This window comes from Antechinus flavipes, chromosome 4, assembly GCF_016432865.1.
Source record: "Antechinus flavipes isolate AdamAnt ecotype Samford, QLD, Australia chromosome 4, AdamAnt_v2, whole genome shotgun sequence".
NCBI classification, from domain to species: Eukaryota; Metazoa; Chordata; class Mammalia; order Dasyuromorphia; family Dasyuridae; genus Antechinus; species Antechinus flavipes.
In genome coordinates, this window is record NC_067401.1 from 204,509,494 (window position 1) to 204,524,557 (window position 15,064).

A 15,064-nucleotide genomic window follows, 5' to 3' on the forward strand; every position below is an offset into this window, starting at 1 on the left:
GCTTAAATAAAACATTAGTATAGAAAGAAAATATTTGTAGTAGTTGGTTGGGGGAGGGAGGTAGAGAAAGAGAGAAACAGAAACACACAGAGAGAGACAGAGACAGAGACAGAGGCTTCATATAAAGTGAATAAGTTGGAATCTGGAGCAGAGGAGAATCAGGAATTCCACATGAGAGTTTAGTGAGGTTTAGATAACAGATGGAGGGAATTAGGGGAAGGGACAATGGGGCCAGGATGTTCATGTTTGTCTGGCCATTCTTAGGCAGGTTGTGAGAGCAATTTGGCTCTCAGCCAGGCCTGTGGCTGAACCATGGGGAGTGAGAGGGAGAGGAGTCCATGCTCAGGCCTGTTTCAGCCATGGGAGGGAGCTGGGCTCAGCATCCTAGCATCCACACTAGCATCAACATCAGCATCAGCATCAAGCATTTACCAGGTACTGAGGCTCAGTGATTCAGTGACTCAGTGCATTTATCACTTTGGTAGCTGAGGATTAAGGACAAAGATGAACAAAACTTGACCTGGGATTGACATAAAGACAGAAAAAAGTGTTCTTCCATGGCCAGGCCATGAGATCATCCCCTCCCAGTGATGTATCTAAGAAGTCTCCTGCTCATTGTAGGCTCTCCCAGTGACTCGGTACTGGCAGTAGCTTGTGATGTACACTGGTCTTTGGCACCTTCTTGTAATTTCTCCCCATTCCTCCCTCCCTCCCTTTATTCCCCCCTCTACTTACAAAGCCCCGCTGTCTCTCTATACTTTTATATTTCTCCCAGAATAAGGAAACCTAATTTTCCAGTCCTTCCCAACTCCTTCTTACCATCCAAGCCCCCAGCCATCCATTTAGATACTATGTATCATTCCTGTAAGTTGTCTACTTGTGACCTCATGGACTAATTAAGTCTATTTTAGTTGTTCGATTCAGTGGATGCTACTGAAATGCTTTTCAGTAAGCATTTATTGAGCGCCAGTCATGTGCAAGACACTGTTCTAGGGCTGGGGATACAAAAATAAGACAAAAGCCAGTCTCTTCCATGAAAGAATTTGCATTTGACTGAAAGATTCAGTCTTTAGCAGCTGTGGCACCCCACTCCCCCATCACATCGGGATAAATCTGAATAGCTTTGCTAAGTTCAAGGTTATCTATGAGTCCTTATTTTTTTGTTGTGTCTGATTCCTTCTGACCCCATTTAGGGTTTTTCTTGGCAAAGATACCGGATTAGTTTATCATTTCCTTCTATAGCTTATTTTATAGATGAGGAAACTGAGGCAAACAGGGTTAAGTGACTTGCCCAGAGTCACATAGTTAGTGAATGTCTGAGGTCAGACTTGAAATCAGGAAAATGAGTCTTCTACATTTCAGGCCTGGAACTCTCTCCATTGTGCCATCCAGCTGCCCCTCTATTTATGGGTTCACAGACACTCTAAATAATAGCTCCCCAATTTTGCTTTCGGCAGTCAGAAGACAGAATTGACTCAAAATAAACGATGAAGAGATTATGTGGAAGAGAATGTGATTTTGGCAGGCAGTCTGAAGGGCCAGTCCTAACCATAGCTGCATCTAAAGGGAGGGTTTAGAGATAGGGTAAAAATGACTGAACAGAGATCCAAACCAAGAGCAGAGGAAGGATAAGAAAACCAGTGGGACCTAGGACAAGTTAGAAAAGCAGTGGTCAAGTGCAGAACTGAGTGAAATAAGGAGAGATTGAAATGGGGAAGTCAGGATAAAGTGGGGTAAATGATATGACAGGATTTCAGACTGGAATATGGAATGAAGGCAGGAGAGGGAGGGAGATGTTCAAATGAAGAAACGGTTGCATAAGTTAAACACAAGTTCTCATATTTACATAGCACTTCATAGTTTATAACTCTCCTGTGACAGATAAAATAAATGCCATTATCCCTTTACAGAAAAGAAAACTATATTTAAACTGAGCATCTAGATGACATACTGGAGAGAAAGCAGCATTTGGAGTCAAAAAGATCCAAGTTCAAATCCAGCCTTAGACACTGATTAGTTATGTGACCTTGGACTAGTCACTCAAACTGTTTGCTTTGGTCTCCTTATCTGTAAATTGTGGATAATTATAACATCTTTCTCCCAGGATTGTTTTGCAGCTCAAACAAGATAATAATGGTAAAGTGCTTAGCACCTTGCCTGGTATCTAAGAAGTGGTTTATAAACATTAGTTATTATTATTATTATTATTATTATTATTATATAACTCTAAGTTCACACAGAGTAAGTACCAGATCATGGTTGAAAGTGTTATCTGAAAGCTTTTCCCTGACAAGATAAAGGGCAGGAAAGGAGTGAATTGAGGAAGCATCAGAAAGAGGGCAAGATAACTCCTAGGGGAAAATTAAGTTCATGATGACTAGCTTAGATAAAGACAAATACCCTGTATTTTCCTGGTTCTAGTTTCCTGGTTCCTGGTTTATCTACACTGCTCCTGGGGCACCTAGGCAGTGCAGTGCATAAATTAATGGATGTGGAATCAAGAAAGACTGAGTTCAAATGTGGCCTCAGACTCCTACTAGCTGGGCAAACTACTAGGGCAAGTCAATCATGCCCTATTTGCCTCCACTGTCTGATAAGGAAATGGGAAACCACTTTAGTATCTTTGCCAAGAAAATCCCCTAGAAAGTCTATGGGATCACAGAGTCCAACAGAAGTGATTATCTGAACAATAACAACAGCATTGTTCCTGTGCTGGGGATGGCTTCCCCCTCCCACTCCACCTGTTGAAATCTACTCTAAAATCTCAGTGATTGAAATGCCATCTCCTGCAGGCAGATATCCCCATCAGGAGTCACTGTTTCTGGGCCTTTCAGATGTGTTCATTAGGGACGTTTTTGTCCTTCAGTTCTGTTTATGTGCCAGATATTCCTGGAATAGGAATTCCTATAATTCCTATAATGGTGCCCTCCTTGTGTCTTGCTGTTCATCACATACCACACAGGCTAAAAAATGGTTTTCTCTTTTACACTGACCCAGGGAAAACCCTTGTAAGTCTTTCTTTTGGTTTCCAGATTCCAGAATCAGAGCTTTGCTCCAGAATGAGAAGAGACGTTTCCTTCCAATGGATCTGTACCAAGATTTTTTCACAAATTTGCAATGGATAGTGCAATTCTGCATCCTTCCTATGACTACTAGGATTTTATAGTTAAGTCAGTCAAAAATAATTTATTAAACACTATTTGCCATTTTAGGAAGTAATGGAAACACAAAGAAAAACAAAAACAAAACCCAAAGCAATCAAACACCCCAGACTCAACATGGATCAGGTAGTTTTAATGAGTGATAGACTCCTTTCACAGTATGATTGCTCCTGGACTTTAGCTCTCCTTTCTTCCATGATTTTTCTTCCAATCCTTACCCTACAACTCTTTGTCCAGCAGGTGAGAGAATTCCTAATTGCTCCAACCTTGATCCCAGGCATGTGCTCCCTCTCAGCAGAAAAAAGGGCTCTGAGAGTGAGCTAAAGCTGATGCTTTGAATTCTTCATGTGAATATATGGGTGTGTGTGTGGGGGGGGAAGGTCTGTGGGTGTGTGTGTGTTGTGTGCTGTGCAGGCAGGAAACAGGAATCTCCCTTCTAACTGGCCCAGGCTACATTCAGCATCAGCCCCAGGTGTGAGGGAAGCTCAACTGATGTTCTAGATGTGGGTAATGATTGCCTTCCCAGGAAGAGAATGGAGGGGGGCAGATAGGGATGTTGTCTGAGGAAGGAAGCAGCCCCACAGAACTCTACAGGAAATGTCCTGGGAGAGGAGAGGAAGCAGAACCAGGGCTGTGGTTTGTGGTGACCAGATGCTGGGGCGCCTTTAGGGAATGAATTCTGTCTTTCAGGGACAGGAAGAGAAATTCCAGGTTAGGGAGAAACCCAGGGGTGAGTGTCTGAGGAATTTGAATCCCCACGTTTCCACCCATTCCCCTGAGCCTGGGCTACAGCTAAGTGCTTCCTGCTCCTCCTTCATTTAGCTCAGCTCAGTGGGGACTTTCGAAGCTCAGTTCCCTAAATGAGGCCCAGGCCGATCAGCAGCCAAAGAACCAGCAGGTTCATTAGGTCCTAGTTAAAGCTGTTATCTGCAGTTATTGACTTGCTTCTCTCCTCCTCTACCTCCTGAGGCTTGTAGAAAGCTTCTACCTTCCTCTCCACATCCCTCAGGTTCTCACATGTCTCACTCCAACCAGGATAATAGATCCAGCTCTGGTCCTTCTCCTTTGTAAAGACTTCTGGCCTGTTCTTAGGAGGGAGAGTGATGATGATGATGATGATGATGATGATCTTTACCCTGGATGGCAACACATTGATTTAGAAAATTATAATTTAACCTCATGTATATTGCAATGTACTTTTATTTATTTTGTTAAACATTTCCCAAATATATTTTAATCTGATTTGGTTCCACTCAGAAGTTCTGAGGATCATAGGCAGCTCACAGCTATGGGTTTTATGTCTCTGTCTCACACACAGTACAAAGATGCTGTGCAATTTACAGAGTTTTACTCTTCTGATGCTATTGTTCTCTCTTGCCCAACCCTTGTAAGATCCGTAAATAGCTCCTTTTTACAAGTGAGAAAACAGAATCAAAGAGAGGAAATGACTTGTCCAGAGTCACACAGCTAATAGAATATTTCAATTTGAACCCGGTTCTGTGGACTTCAAATTTCAGTTGCTTTCTATCACTCTGCAGTTTCTATATTCTCTATTTATTGGGCTCTATATTCAATTCTCCTAGCCTTTGCAGCTCTCTGCTATATTTTTATAATTTTATAGACCGCTACAGAGTATATTCTCTCTAGTCTATAGGATTTCATCCTCTTTAATATTTTAATAAACTCCTTCCTCATTTCTTTCTCAGCTGCAGAAATACAAGGGTCTCAATTCCTCTATTTGGGTTAGGATGGGTATGTTGTACCCAAGGTATGTGAGGGCAGTGTCCCTGCCTCATTCCAGATTTCTTTTCCCTAATTAATCCGTCAGTTAATCAACAAATACTTATTAAGAGTGAATATATATTTTTCAACAATGTGTTGATTCAAGTCAATTCCATTGGCCTTGTGATGGAAAGAGCCATCCACATCCAAAAAAGAGAACCATAGAGACTGAATGTGAATCACAGCATGGTATTTTCATTTTGTTGTTTGTTTGCTTGTTTTTTCCCTTGTGTTTTTTTTTTTTCTTTTGACCTGATTTTTCTTGCACGACATGATAAATGTGGAAATATGTTTAGAAGAATTGCACAAGTTTAACCTATATTGGCTTGTTTGCTATCTTGGAGGGAAAGAGAGGAAAAGGGAGGGACAAAAATTTGGAACACAATGTTTTGTAAAGGTGAATACTGAAAATTCTCTTTGCATGTAATTGGAAAAATAAAATGCTATTTAAAAAAAGTTAGGATGTGCCAGTCTCTCTCATACTTTGAATTTTCCAATTCCCTTCTCCCCAGCCTGTGTTTCTTCTTTTGGCTACAGCTAGGAATGGAAAGGAATAACGACCCATTTATATACTGTACCAACACTGTATGCTGACACTGTACTAAATGCTTTTCTAATTTTTACAGATGTCATCTCTTTGAACATTTTTTTAATCTTATTCCATTTACTTTTGTCCCCTATATCTAGCCTACAAGAAAATATCCCTCTAGAGTATCTTTCATTCTTATCCTCTTTGCTCTTATCTGTCACATAGTCCTTCTCATTGCCAGACCATCCCCTCCTCTTGGGGTATATGTTCCTTCTTTTGTTTCTCCTCTGGGAGCTAGCTCCTGGTAAGGGTAATTTTAGATTCGGAATTTGCATTTAATGGGCACAGACTTAAAGGGGATGAGAATAAGTTTATTACTGCTCAGAACCTTGATTCAAGCAGGACATGAGGGAAGAGGAAACTTACCACATAAAATAAGTGATCACTGCAAAAGTAAAGACAATATTAGAATGAAAGAAACAAACATGCAACATCACCACTTCACAGAACATCTGGCTGGGGAACCCCAAATCTCAGCCAGTGATCAGGATGAAATCTGACAAAACCCTCTGCTTGCTTAGGGAAGGGGACAAACCTTACCAGAAATCAGACATGGAATCAAACAAAGATGTGCAGATCAGTAGTGGGCAAGAGTTTGGGAATAGACCCTGTATTTCCAGTCTCAGAGAATAGGGAAGACCCAGATTTTAGAACAAAATAAAACATAAAGTTATCATTCTAATTTTCAACTGCTATATCTTATAGTATATTCTTACTCCTCCTCCTTCCAGAATTCTCTGTGGGAGGAACAGGAAGCAATGGAGAAACAAGGCTTTCTATATGGATACAGAGGAAATTTAAAAGGAAAGAGAGAAGAGAACTTGGAAGATGTTTTGGGACTAAAAGTGCATCAAAAGCTACTAATTTAAAATAACTCGATAATGTAAGTTTGAAATGTTGCTGTGGCATAGGAAATGATGAGTTGGTGGATTTAGAAAAATATGGAAAGACTTGGACTTATAAAGATATTATCCACCCTTAGAGAAATAGGACAAACAAACATGGTATGGTCTTACAGAGATGTATATATGTATACATGTATACACATGTATACACATAGATTAAAACTAGCTATATATATATTTGAATATGTATATATATACATATAAATATATCTGCTACTAATTGTAGCCTCTGAGGGAAAGGGAAAAAAAGGGTCATGTAAAAGGTACATAGGAAAGAACGAAGGAAAACCTACAAAGAAGCAAAAAGACAATGGACATGTTGGGGGAATTCCAATACTGTCCTGACTTGGGGGAGACCATGAGGTAAACACTTGAGAAACTCCTTGAAGGGGAGAAACTTCCTTGAACTCTTGGAGAAGCTCTCCCCTGAGAAAGACCCACTCCAGGAAATCAAGATAAGTAGTTTCATTCTGTTATTCCCTATTTTGAGTTGAAGATTATTCCAGGAACACTCATTCAATTGGAGATCTTTTATTCAATTCAAAGATCTCAGTCTTATTTCAACTCAAACTTCCTCCAGCCCCCAGCCAAGCAAGATAAAATAAGTTTCTGTTCCCTCAATTCTTTGCAGAGGCCCAAAGCAGGAACATGTCAGGCCAAGGGACCTCTCCTTGGCATAGCGGCCTGTGAGAACCCCCTGACCACTAAGAAGACACCCTTTTCTCAATGTCAACTCCTTTTTATCTCTCTGCCAGAATTTCTCTGCTACACCTTTACTTTTCTGCCAGGACTTTGCCACTGAGGAAGTCAGCCTCCTAACAAAAGCTGATTTCTCAGGGCCCAGAAACTTCTTTTTGCCAATCTAACTTTGGGTTCATAAATTCTTTTATGAAGGACCTGCGCTGACCAGAAGGGGTTCCCACAGCTCTCTGCCCTGTATCAAACCTCATCAGACAGTTCTGACCATAATGTATAGTATTTATATAGACTTTCTTGAAATAGGAATTTATTGTTTTATATTTTGAATCCTCTCTTATTTTCTGTTATGCACCTGTCAATGCATTTTTCTTTTTCCATTTTGTATTTGTTATAAATACATTTAAAAAATCACAACCTTTCTTACATGTGATTATCACATGTGTAAATGATCAATGTCACTTCACACTATAGTGACTAAGGACTTAAAGGTAAAGATGGGCAAATTTTATCCCACATATTGCAAAATGTTGTTAATATTAGAGCCTAATTTTAATGCTGATGCTGGTGTTGAAACACACACTCTCACTCTCTCTCTCTCTCTCTCTCTCTCTCTCTCTCTCTTTTTCTCTTCCTATCTCTGTTTCTGTCTCTCTCTCTCTGCTTGTCATTCCCTATAACACTTTCACCTCCAAATATTTGTACAATATTGCTCTTATTGTGTACAACATTCTCTTGATTATGTTCACTTCACTTTGCATCAGTTCACATACATCTTTCCAGGTTTTTCTGAAATCATCCTGTTTGTCATTTTTTTAATAGCTCAATACAATTTCTTCACAGATACCACAGGTTGTTTGGCCATTCCCTTCAATTTCCAATTCTTAACCATGGCAAAAATAGTTATTATAAACATTTTTGTACAAATAGATTTTTATTCCCTTTTTTATGTTTTTGAGATATAAACCTATCAGAAATATTGTCAGATTAAAGAATATGCACAATTTTATAGCCCTTTGAGGATATCCAAATTGCTCTCCAAGAATGGTTTTTCCTATTACTATTAAAGGGGAGGGTATCTCTCAGCTTGGCTTCTTTCCCCTAAATTTAAGGCAGGAAGAGCAAAAGACTAAAGACCATAACAAAGAGCAAATGGTGAATAAGCCTACTTATCCAAGCAAGATAGCAAATAAATCAGAGAAGTTGTCAGATTAGAATATAGTATAAAATACACCAGAATAAATGAGTTTTTGGATTGAGTTAAGGTTTCAGTTCAAAGAAGGAAGAAGTAAACAATCTAACTCAGAGGAGATCTCTTATCTATCTCTAGAATTTCAAGCAAGTCCAAAGACAAGATAGGGCTGACCTTCCATACATACATGCCATTCCAAAGTCTTTCTTCATTAACATCCTAGCGTTTCTTCTGTCCATATTTCTTTCTGAATAATGCCTCTAAAATCTCTGAAAATCATTGAGAAAAGTCTGTGAGTCAAGGGGGCACTTTATGTCAAGCAAGAGACACAAGGTAATCAATAAGATAATATTTATGAAGCATTTTGCAAACTTTAAATCTGTAAATGTTATTATTATGATATATCCTCAACTCATAGTCATTCCAAGTGATAATGTGAAATTTTGTAAGCTCTGTGTCAAACTTTCCATTTATCTCTATTAATTTAAATCTCATTCTATTCAATTCTTCTCTCTTTCTGATGCGCTAATAACTTTTTGGATCCTGATTCTGTCACCCAACATGTCAGCTCTGTCTCTCTGTTTCAAGACATCTGAAAATTCACTTTGCATACCTTCTATGTCTTCATCCAAGGCCCTGATAAAAATGTTGAATAGAACAGGACAAGGAGAGATTCCTGCCATACTCTATTAGGAAACTTCCTCCAATCTGATGTTTACCCATTAAGGACTGATCTTTGGGACCCACCCATTCAACCTGTTCCAAATCCAGCTAACACCCTTATCTTCAAGTCCATGTCTGTCCAACATTTCCCCAAGGATAGTGAATGAGATGAGGTGAGATCTCTCAGGACAGTTGTAAAAATCGAGTAAGGCTTCATCTACTTCAGATTTGGAATAAACCTAAAGGTTCTTGAGCGTTGACACAAAGGCATACCTAAGTCCCCTTCCTGCTATCCTCCCATGACATCATTTTCTCTCTACTTCAATCAAATATGCCCAACTATGTACTTATCTGCCAAGTTCAATTTCTTGGGTAGTTCCCCATTTAGAATGTCAGCCAATGACGACGATGGTAAGTGGTGAGAGGAGTGTTTATGTTAGGGACTATTTAAAGTATAAAACCTGTCCCAAAGGTGCCTCCTCCCTTCAATTGCCTGCTTGACAGGTGGGACGCCCGATTCTCTTGGGAACATACAATAAACTTTTGCTTTGCTCCTAGAGATCTCTCCAGCTTTTTAATAAATAGTAACTGTAATGTTCTCATTTGGTTTTCTGGAGGTCTTTGGGCAGCCTTTGTTCCAAATCCTTTATTATTTCCTTCCTGGGGCTGGGCAGCTTTCTGGAGAGCCTTTCAGATCGGCCTTGATCTCAGTGGAGAAATGCAGGAGGAGAGCCTGCCACCAGGAGCCTGACTGAAGGTGGCATCCAATCTCTCTGAATCCCCTGTGGCTTTTAAGTTGTATTCTAAGTATAAACCAGTCATTATATCACTAGGAAACCATTATTTGTGGTAAGATTAAATCAATCATACTGAATTTAGAGAACTATTAAGTACCATGCTGAACTAGATAACCATTATCTCATCAATTCCACTGACTTAAAACCTTGGAAGAATCCTTGTTTCAGATTCTGGTCCAAAGCAGGCGACCCCTCGCCATTCTGAGCCACACAGTAGCATTGGTGGTTTTGTCAGATTTTTATTTTGTGTGGTTAATACATTTAGAACATTTACCTGATCCATCAGTTCTGTTATGTGTCAAAAAAGTTTTATCTACATGACCTGGTTTTGGATGAGGCCTTTATGGACTCATACAATCATTCTTCCTTTTCAGGATCCTCACAAGCCATAGATTTTATAATATGTTTGTAAAGTGTCCAGGCAAGACATTTCCTCTGGGGTCTTTCCCTTCCCTGAGATTCTTTGATTTCTGTGACTTTTTTTTTTTTCATCAGTGCAAAAACATTTAAGTATTAGAACATACCCTGAAAAAAGAACCTCTGCCTGGGAACTGATTATGCAGGTCATTCCTAATGCTAATTGGTTCTCTCACCTCTGATCCGACCCTGGGGCAGACAAGAGTCTGTAAATTCTTAGTCTAGGAGATGTGGAGGGTAATTCCCACACAGGGAGGGCCACCCTGATTGTATCTTTCTAATCCCTGGGCCTCATCTTGTCTCCAGGATGGGGTGTGTCTTGCTCCCCAGGGAAGTCTGGATAGAAGTTCTGGCTGTGACCCTGCTAATGCTGAATCCCCAGGTGGCTGCAGGCAGATACAGCCCAGGTAAGTACAGAGCAGCAGCTCCCCAAAATCTCAGGTGGGCCAAGGAGCATCCTTCTCTCCAGACCAAAGGAAGCACTTGGGACAGGATGGTCCTTAGGTAGATGGGCAGTAGGGGAAGTTGGTTTTCAGGCTCCTTTGGCCCTTGCTTCCTTTCCCTGTTTCCCTCAGGGTTCTGGGACTTGATGCAGCGTGCTCCCTCCCAACACCCCTCCAAGAGCTGAGAGCTCTAATCAGTTTATCAGTAATGTCTGTCAGGAACAGGGCCAAAGCTAAGGACAGAAAGAAAGAAAGAAAGTCCCTGTTCTCAGAGTTCAGTCTAATAGGGGAGACAACATGCAAATGACTCTAGAGATAAGATCTCTGCAGGACAAATGGGACATCGTCACCAGAGGGAAGGTACCAACATCAAAGGAGATCAGGAAAGGAGCAGAAGGTGGGATCTGAGCTTGAAGTTCCCCTGGGAAGTTAGAGGCAGAGGTGAGGAGGAAGAGAGTTCTGAGCAGGGGCAGCCAGAGAGGGCCCAGAGGGGAGAGAGGAGAAAGTTAAGGGAGGAAGAGCAAGAAGGTCAGAGACTTGGATAGCAGAGTTGGGGGTGGGATTAGGACTGGGAATGTAGAGTTTAAGAAGGAGGAAAAGGTGGGAGGGGCAGGTTGGGAAGAGACTTGAAGGTCAAGCAGAGATTTTATATTTGATCCTGAAGGTGAGAGGGAGTCACTGGAGATTTTTAATTAGGGATGACATGGTCAGAACTGCCGAGGTCTGCTTCTCCTATCTCAGTTTCCCTGTCCTGCTATACACCTTCACAGGGTCTGCCTGATGTGCTGGAAAGGTTCCGATTTGGCTGTTATTGGGCAGGAAGGGTAGACTTTCCTGGATTAATTTCCCAGGTATAATTCCAGGGCCACAGGGGAAGCTGGAGTATTTGGGATCACCCTGGTTTTCATGGATAACATCGGGCAGGAGTAAGAGGAAGGTGTTTCCCTCTATTACTGTGAGGAGGGTTAAAGGGCTGGGCTGGAGAGACCGAGGGACTGGCCCAGGCTGGCTTGTCTCCTGTCTCCATGATCCCTCGATGATGCTTTGAACAAAGAGGTGTAAGCCCAACGTCCCCCCTCCCCTGGATCAGGCCCCGCCCTTTCTCCGGCTGCTGCTGCTGCTGCTGCTGCTGCTGCTGCTGCTGCTGCTGCTGCTGCTGCTGCTGCTGCTGCTGCTGCTGCTGCTGCTGCTGCTGCTGCTGCTGCTGCTGCTGCTGCTGCTGCTGCTGCTGCTCTCCCTCAGGCCTCAGTCTGGATCAGGGGCCGCGGCCCTGACACAGCAGGGGGGGATCCTGGGCAGGGGGGAGTCTCTGGGGGGGACACGATCCTCCTCCGGGTAATGTGAGTGTTGCAGGGGAGCAGATAAGCGCCCCCGGCCCCGCCCCCGTTAGGTCCCTGCAGCCCGGCCTGGCCCCTGGCAGCGCCAATCTCGGCCCCTCCGGGCCCTGACCTGCCCCAGAGCTTCCTCCGGGACCCTGAGCCCCCTGTGAGCCTTGTCTCCTGCCCCGCCCCCGGGGAGAGGATGCGGGGTCACAGCCAGTGTCCGGGGCTGGGGGAGAGAAGGGGCCTCCTAGAGACCGTCTGTCCGGCCCGAGCAGGGGAAGCCCAGGGCGGGGGGACCCCCCAGTCCCGGCAGGTGACGCAGCTTAACCCGGGTGACAACCCCAGAGCCCCCGGTGCCGGCCATGCGGGTGATGACCAGGTGCTGCCCCTGGGTGGACAAGCAGCCAAACTGCACCTTATTGAAGCAGCCTCCCAGCCAGAAGGGGTCTCACTCTTATTAAGCTTTTACTCTGTTTTATCTCTGTTCCCTTTGGGGACACAGAGAAAGAGAAAAGTCCCCGGGAGACAATGTGAGAACAGACGCGCCCAAATGGGCTATTTTCAGAATAACGCGGAGGGAAGGCCCTAAATTAGGGGATTGTGGGGGGCTCCTGCGGCTTCTGAACCGGGTCTTGTCCCCGTGTCCGGGGGTGGGAGTGACCGCGGAGGGTGTGAAACAGGGATTTATCACAGTGTGTGACTTGTACGCCTGCTGTACGCCCCCACGTGTCCCGGTCACGGGGAAACTCCCTGTCGGGAAACCGGGCCGGGAACTGAAGGAGCTGGAGAAGCTCTGGGGGAGAAGGCGGGATCTCACTTGGGACCTGAGGGAGCCGGGGGAGCCGCGAGTCAGGGATGGGGAGAGTCCCAGACATGGGGGACAACAAGGGAAAGGCCGGAGCTGGGAGACGGAGGGTCTGGTCGGAGGCACAGCAGGAAGCTGGATCCCAGCTGGGGGCGGGGGAGGGGCGTTTGATTCTGGAGGGAATAGGGAGCCCCGGAGTTACTGAGCAGGGGGCGCCTTGGTCAGGTCAGCGCTGGGGCAAGATTCGTTTGTCTCTTCTAGAGGGGGGAGCACGTTTCATTACTAGTACCGGAATCATGGCTGGGTATTGGGCAGAGTCCCTGAGTCTTCCAAAGATGTTTCTCTTCACCATATTTTTATTGTGTACATTGTCTTCCTGGTTCCAGTCACATCATTGTGTATCAGTTCATACTGTCATTCAGTCAATCAATCAACATTTATGAAGCACCTACTATGTGTCAGGCTCTGTGCTGAGTACTGGGGACGCAAAAAGACATAAAAGCCAGAATCCAGTCTGAGTGACTGGGGGAGCCTTTATTAGTGAGAGTTTGGATGTACAAGAAAAAGGGGCATGTGAAGCTTTTCTAGAAAGAAAGTCAGGTGTGAGGAGGTTCTTTGCTCTGTAGAAGGACCTCACCAGGCCTGAGCTAGATGGGATTCTCCTGCAGGTGATTATCTCACCTTCTTCTCCTTCCTTCCTCAGCCAGACACCCCCACTAAGGGTCTGCACTCACTGTCCCCCCTTCTCTCCCTCACTCCGCAGTCTGACTCCCCACCTCACTGCTCTCTCCCAAGGGACCCCAGAGCTTTCTCTCCATGGCTAAAGTGGATGATCTTTTCTCAGGCGTCATCCTCCCTGAACTTTCCACTGAATCTGACACTGTCAGCCACCTTTAGCTCTTGGGGATTCTCTCCTCTCTGGGATTTTGGGACTCTGCTCTGCCCCACCCCCTCCCCTAGATGGCAGGTAATCCAGCATGTGTTAAACATGTTAAAATATATGTTAAATACAATATTGCTATACATATTTATACAATTATCTTGCTGCACAAGAAAAATCAGCTCAAAAAGTGAAAAAATGAGAAAGAAAACAAAATGTAAGCAAACAACAAAGAGTGAAAATACTGTCAAGCCTTACTATTGCTAATGTTCAGTATACAATTCTTCTACACTCGTGGTCCATGACTCTGGTTTCCTCTTCAATTCCTTACTCTGCCTCCCCCCACAGTGTCCCTGCCATAGCATCCCTCACATGTGGCAGACGAAAGATGGAATGACAGAGGAAACAAATGTTTGAGTTTAAGCGCACATGGATTTATTAAGCAATGTCTGCCAGGGACTCAATAAACCAGGACCAGATCTCAAATTGTTAAGTAAGACTCATGACTTTTAATTCATTAAAAAAGAAACAATACAACATTAGGCGACTTGAATTCTAATTGAAGCAAAGATTAGGCACTTTCCAAGTTGCAAGGGGAGAGAGCAAACAGGTGCAATTCCCTGAAATCAGAACTAGAAGTCCTCCCTTCCCCCTGTGTCTGTTAACAATCAAAGGAACCTGGAAACAATAACTGATTGATTAGGATGGGGCCAGTTTTCAGATAAATGATATATGGTTTGTATATGTTTACATATACATGTACAGATGTACAATTGTGAGAAAACTCTCTGCCTCAGTCTCTGGGTCTGTTCTGTTTCTGGTCAGCAGAACCCAGGGCTTTAGTTTAAGTGTCTCTAGGCAGCAGGGAGAGGGGTAGGGAGAGGGGGGCATCCTCCCAGCCATTGTGCAAACACTGAAGTAATGTTTTCTTTCTGCCATTTCCCACAGTGAAATACAATTTTCTCACAAGATAGAAATTAGACTCTATCCAGAATGGAATAGAAAGGGAACTGAGCTACTTCCAGAAGTGAGTCACAAGGTGGTTTCAGTGTGGGTCACTCAATTCCCACAATTTCCTCCTACATACAATCCTTTCTGTTCAGATGGCCAATATAAAAGCATTTTCTCACCCAGATTATGATAATGACCTCCTAATCACTCTCCCTGCGTTCTCTCTTTTCATTCCAGAACTAAAATGTGTTTTCCTTAACAGCAAATCTAAGTCACTCCTCTCTTCACAGACTGCTGTGGCTCCCTATTGTCTCTGTGATCAAATAGAATTTCCTGTTTATTCCTTCACAACCTGATTCCAACCCCATGTCATATGATAATCCCTTTCTTGCCGTACTCTGTGAGATACCCAGGCTGGCTCTTTCTGATGGGGTGCAGCTCCTCAGGGGAAATGTAGCAAG

At 43.4% G+C, this 15,064-nt stretch overlaps 1 protein-coding gene across 7 annotated transcripts in view; it reads left to right on the top strand.

The window, feature by feature from the left end:
• LOC127561739 (H-2 class II histocompatibility antigen, E-S beta chain-like) overlaps positions 1 to 15,064 on the top strand; it is a 248,000-nt gene that overhangs the window by 208,066 nt on the left and 24,870 nt on the right. The window contains exon 1 of one of the 7 annotated variants that reach the window (XM_051996956.1): positions 10,470 to 10,609. The exons of the other annotated variants lie outside the window; for them this stretch is intronic. Coding sequence (XP_051852916.1) covers positions 10,510 to 10,609 — 100 coding nt within the window. The 5' untranslated portion in view covers positions 10,470 to 10,509. Of the gene's footprint in view, positions 1 to 10,469; positions 10,610 to 15,064 lie in introns of those variants that run through there. 7 annotated transcript variants of the gene reach the window in all.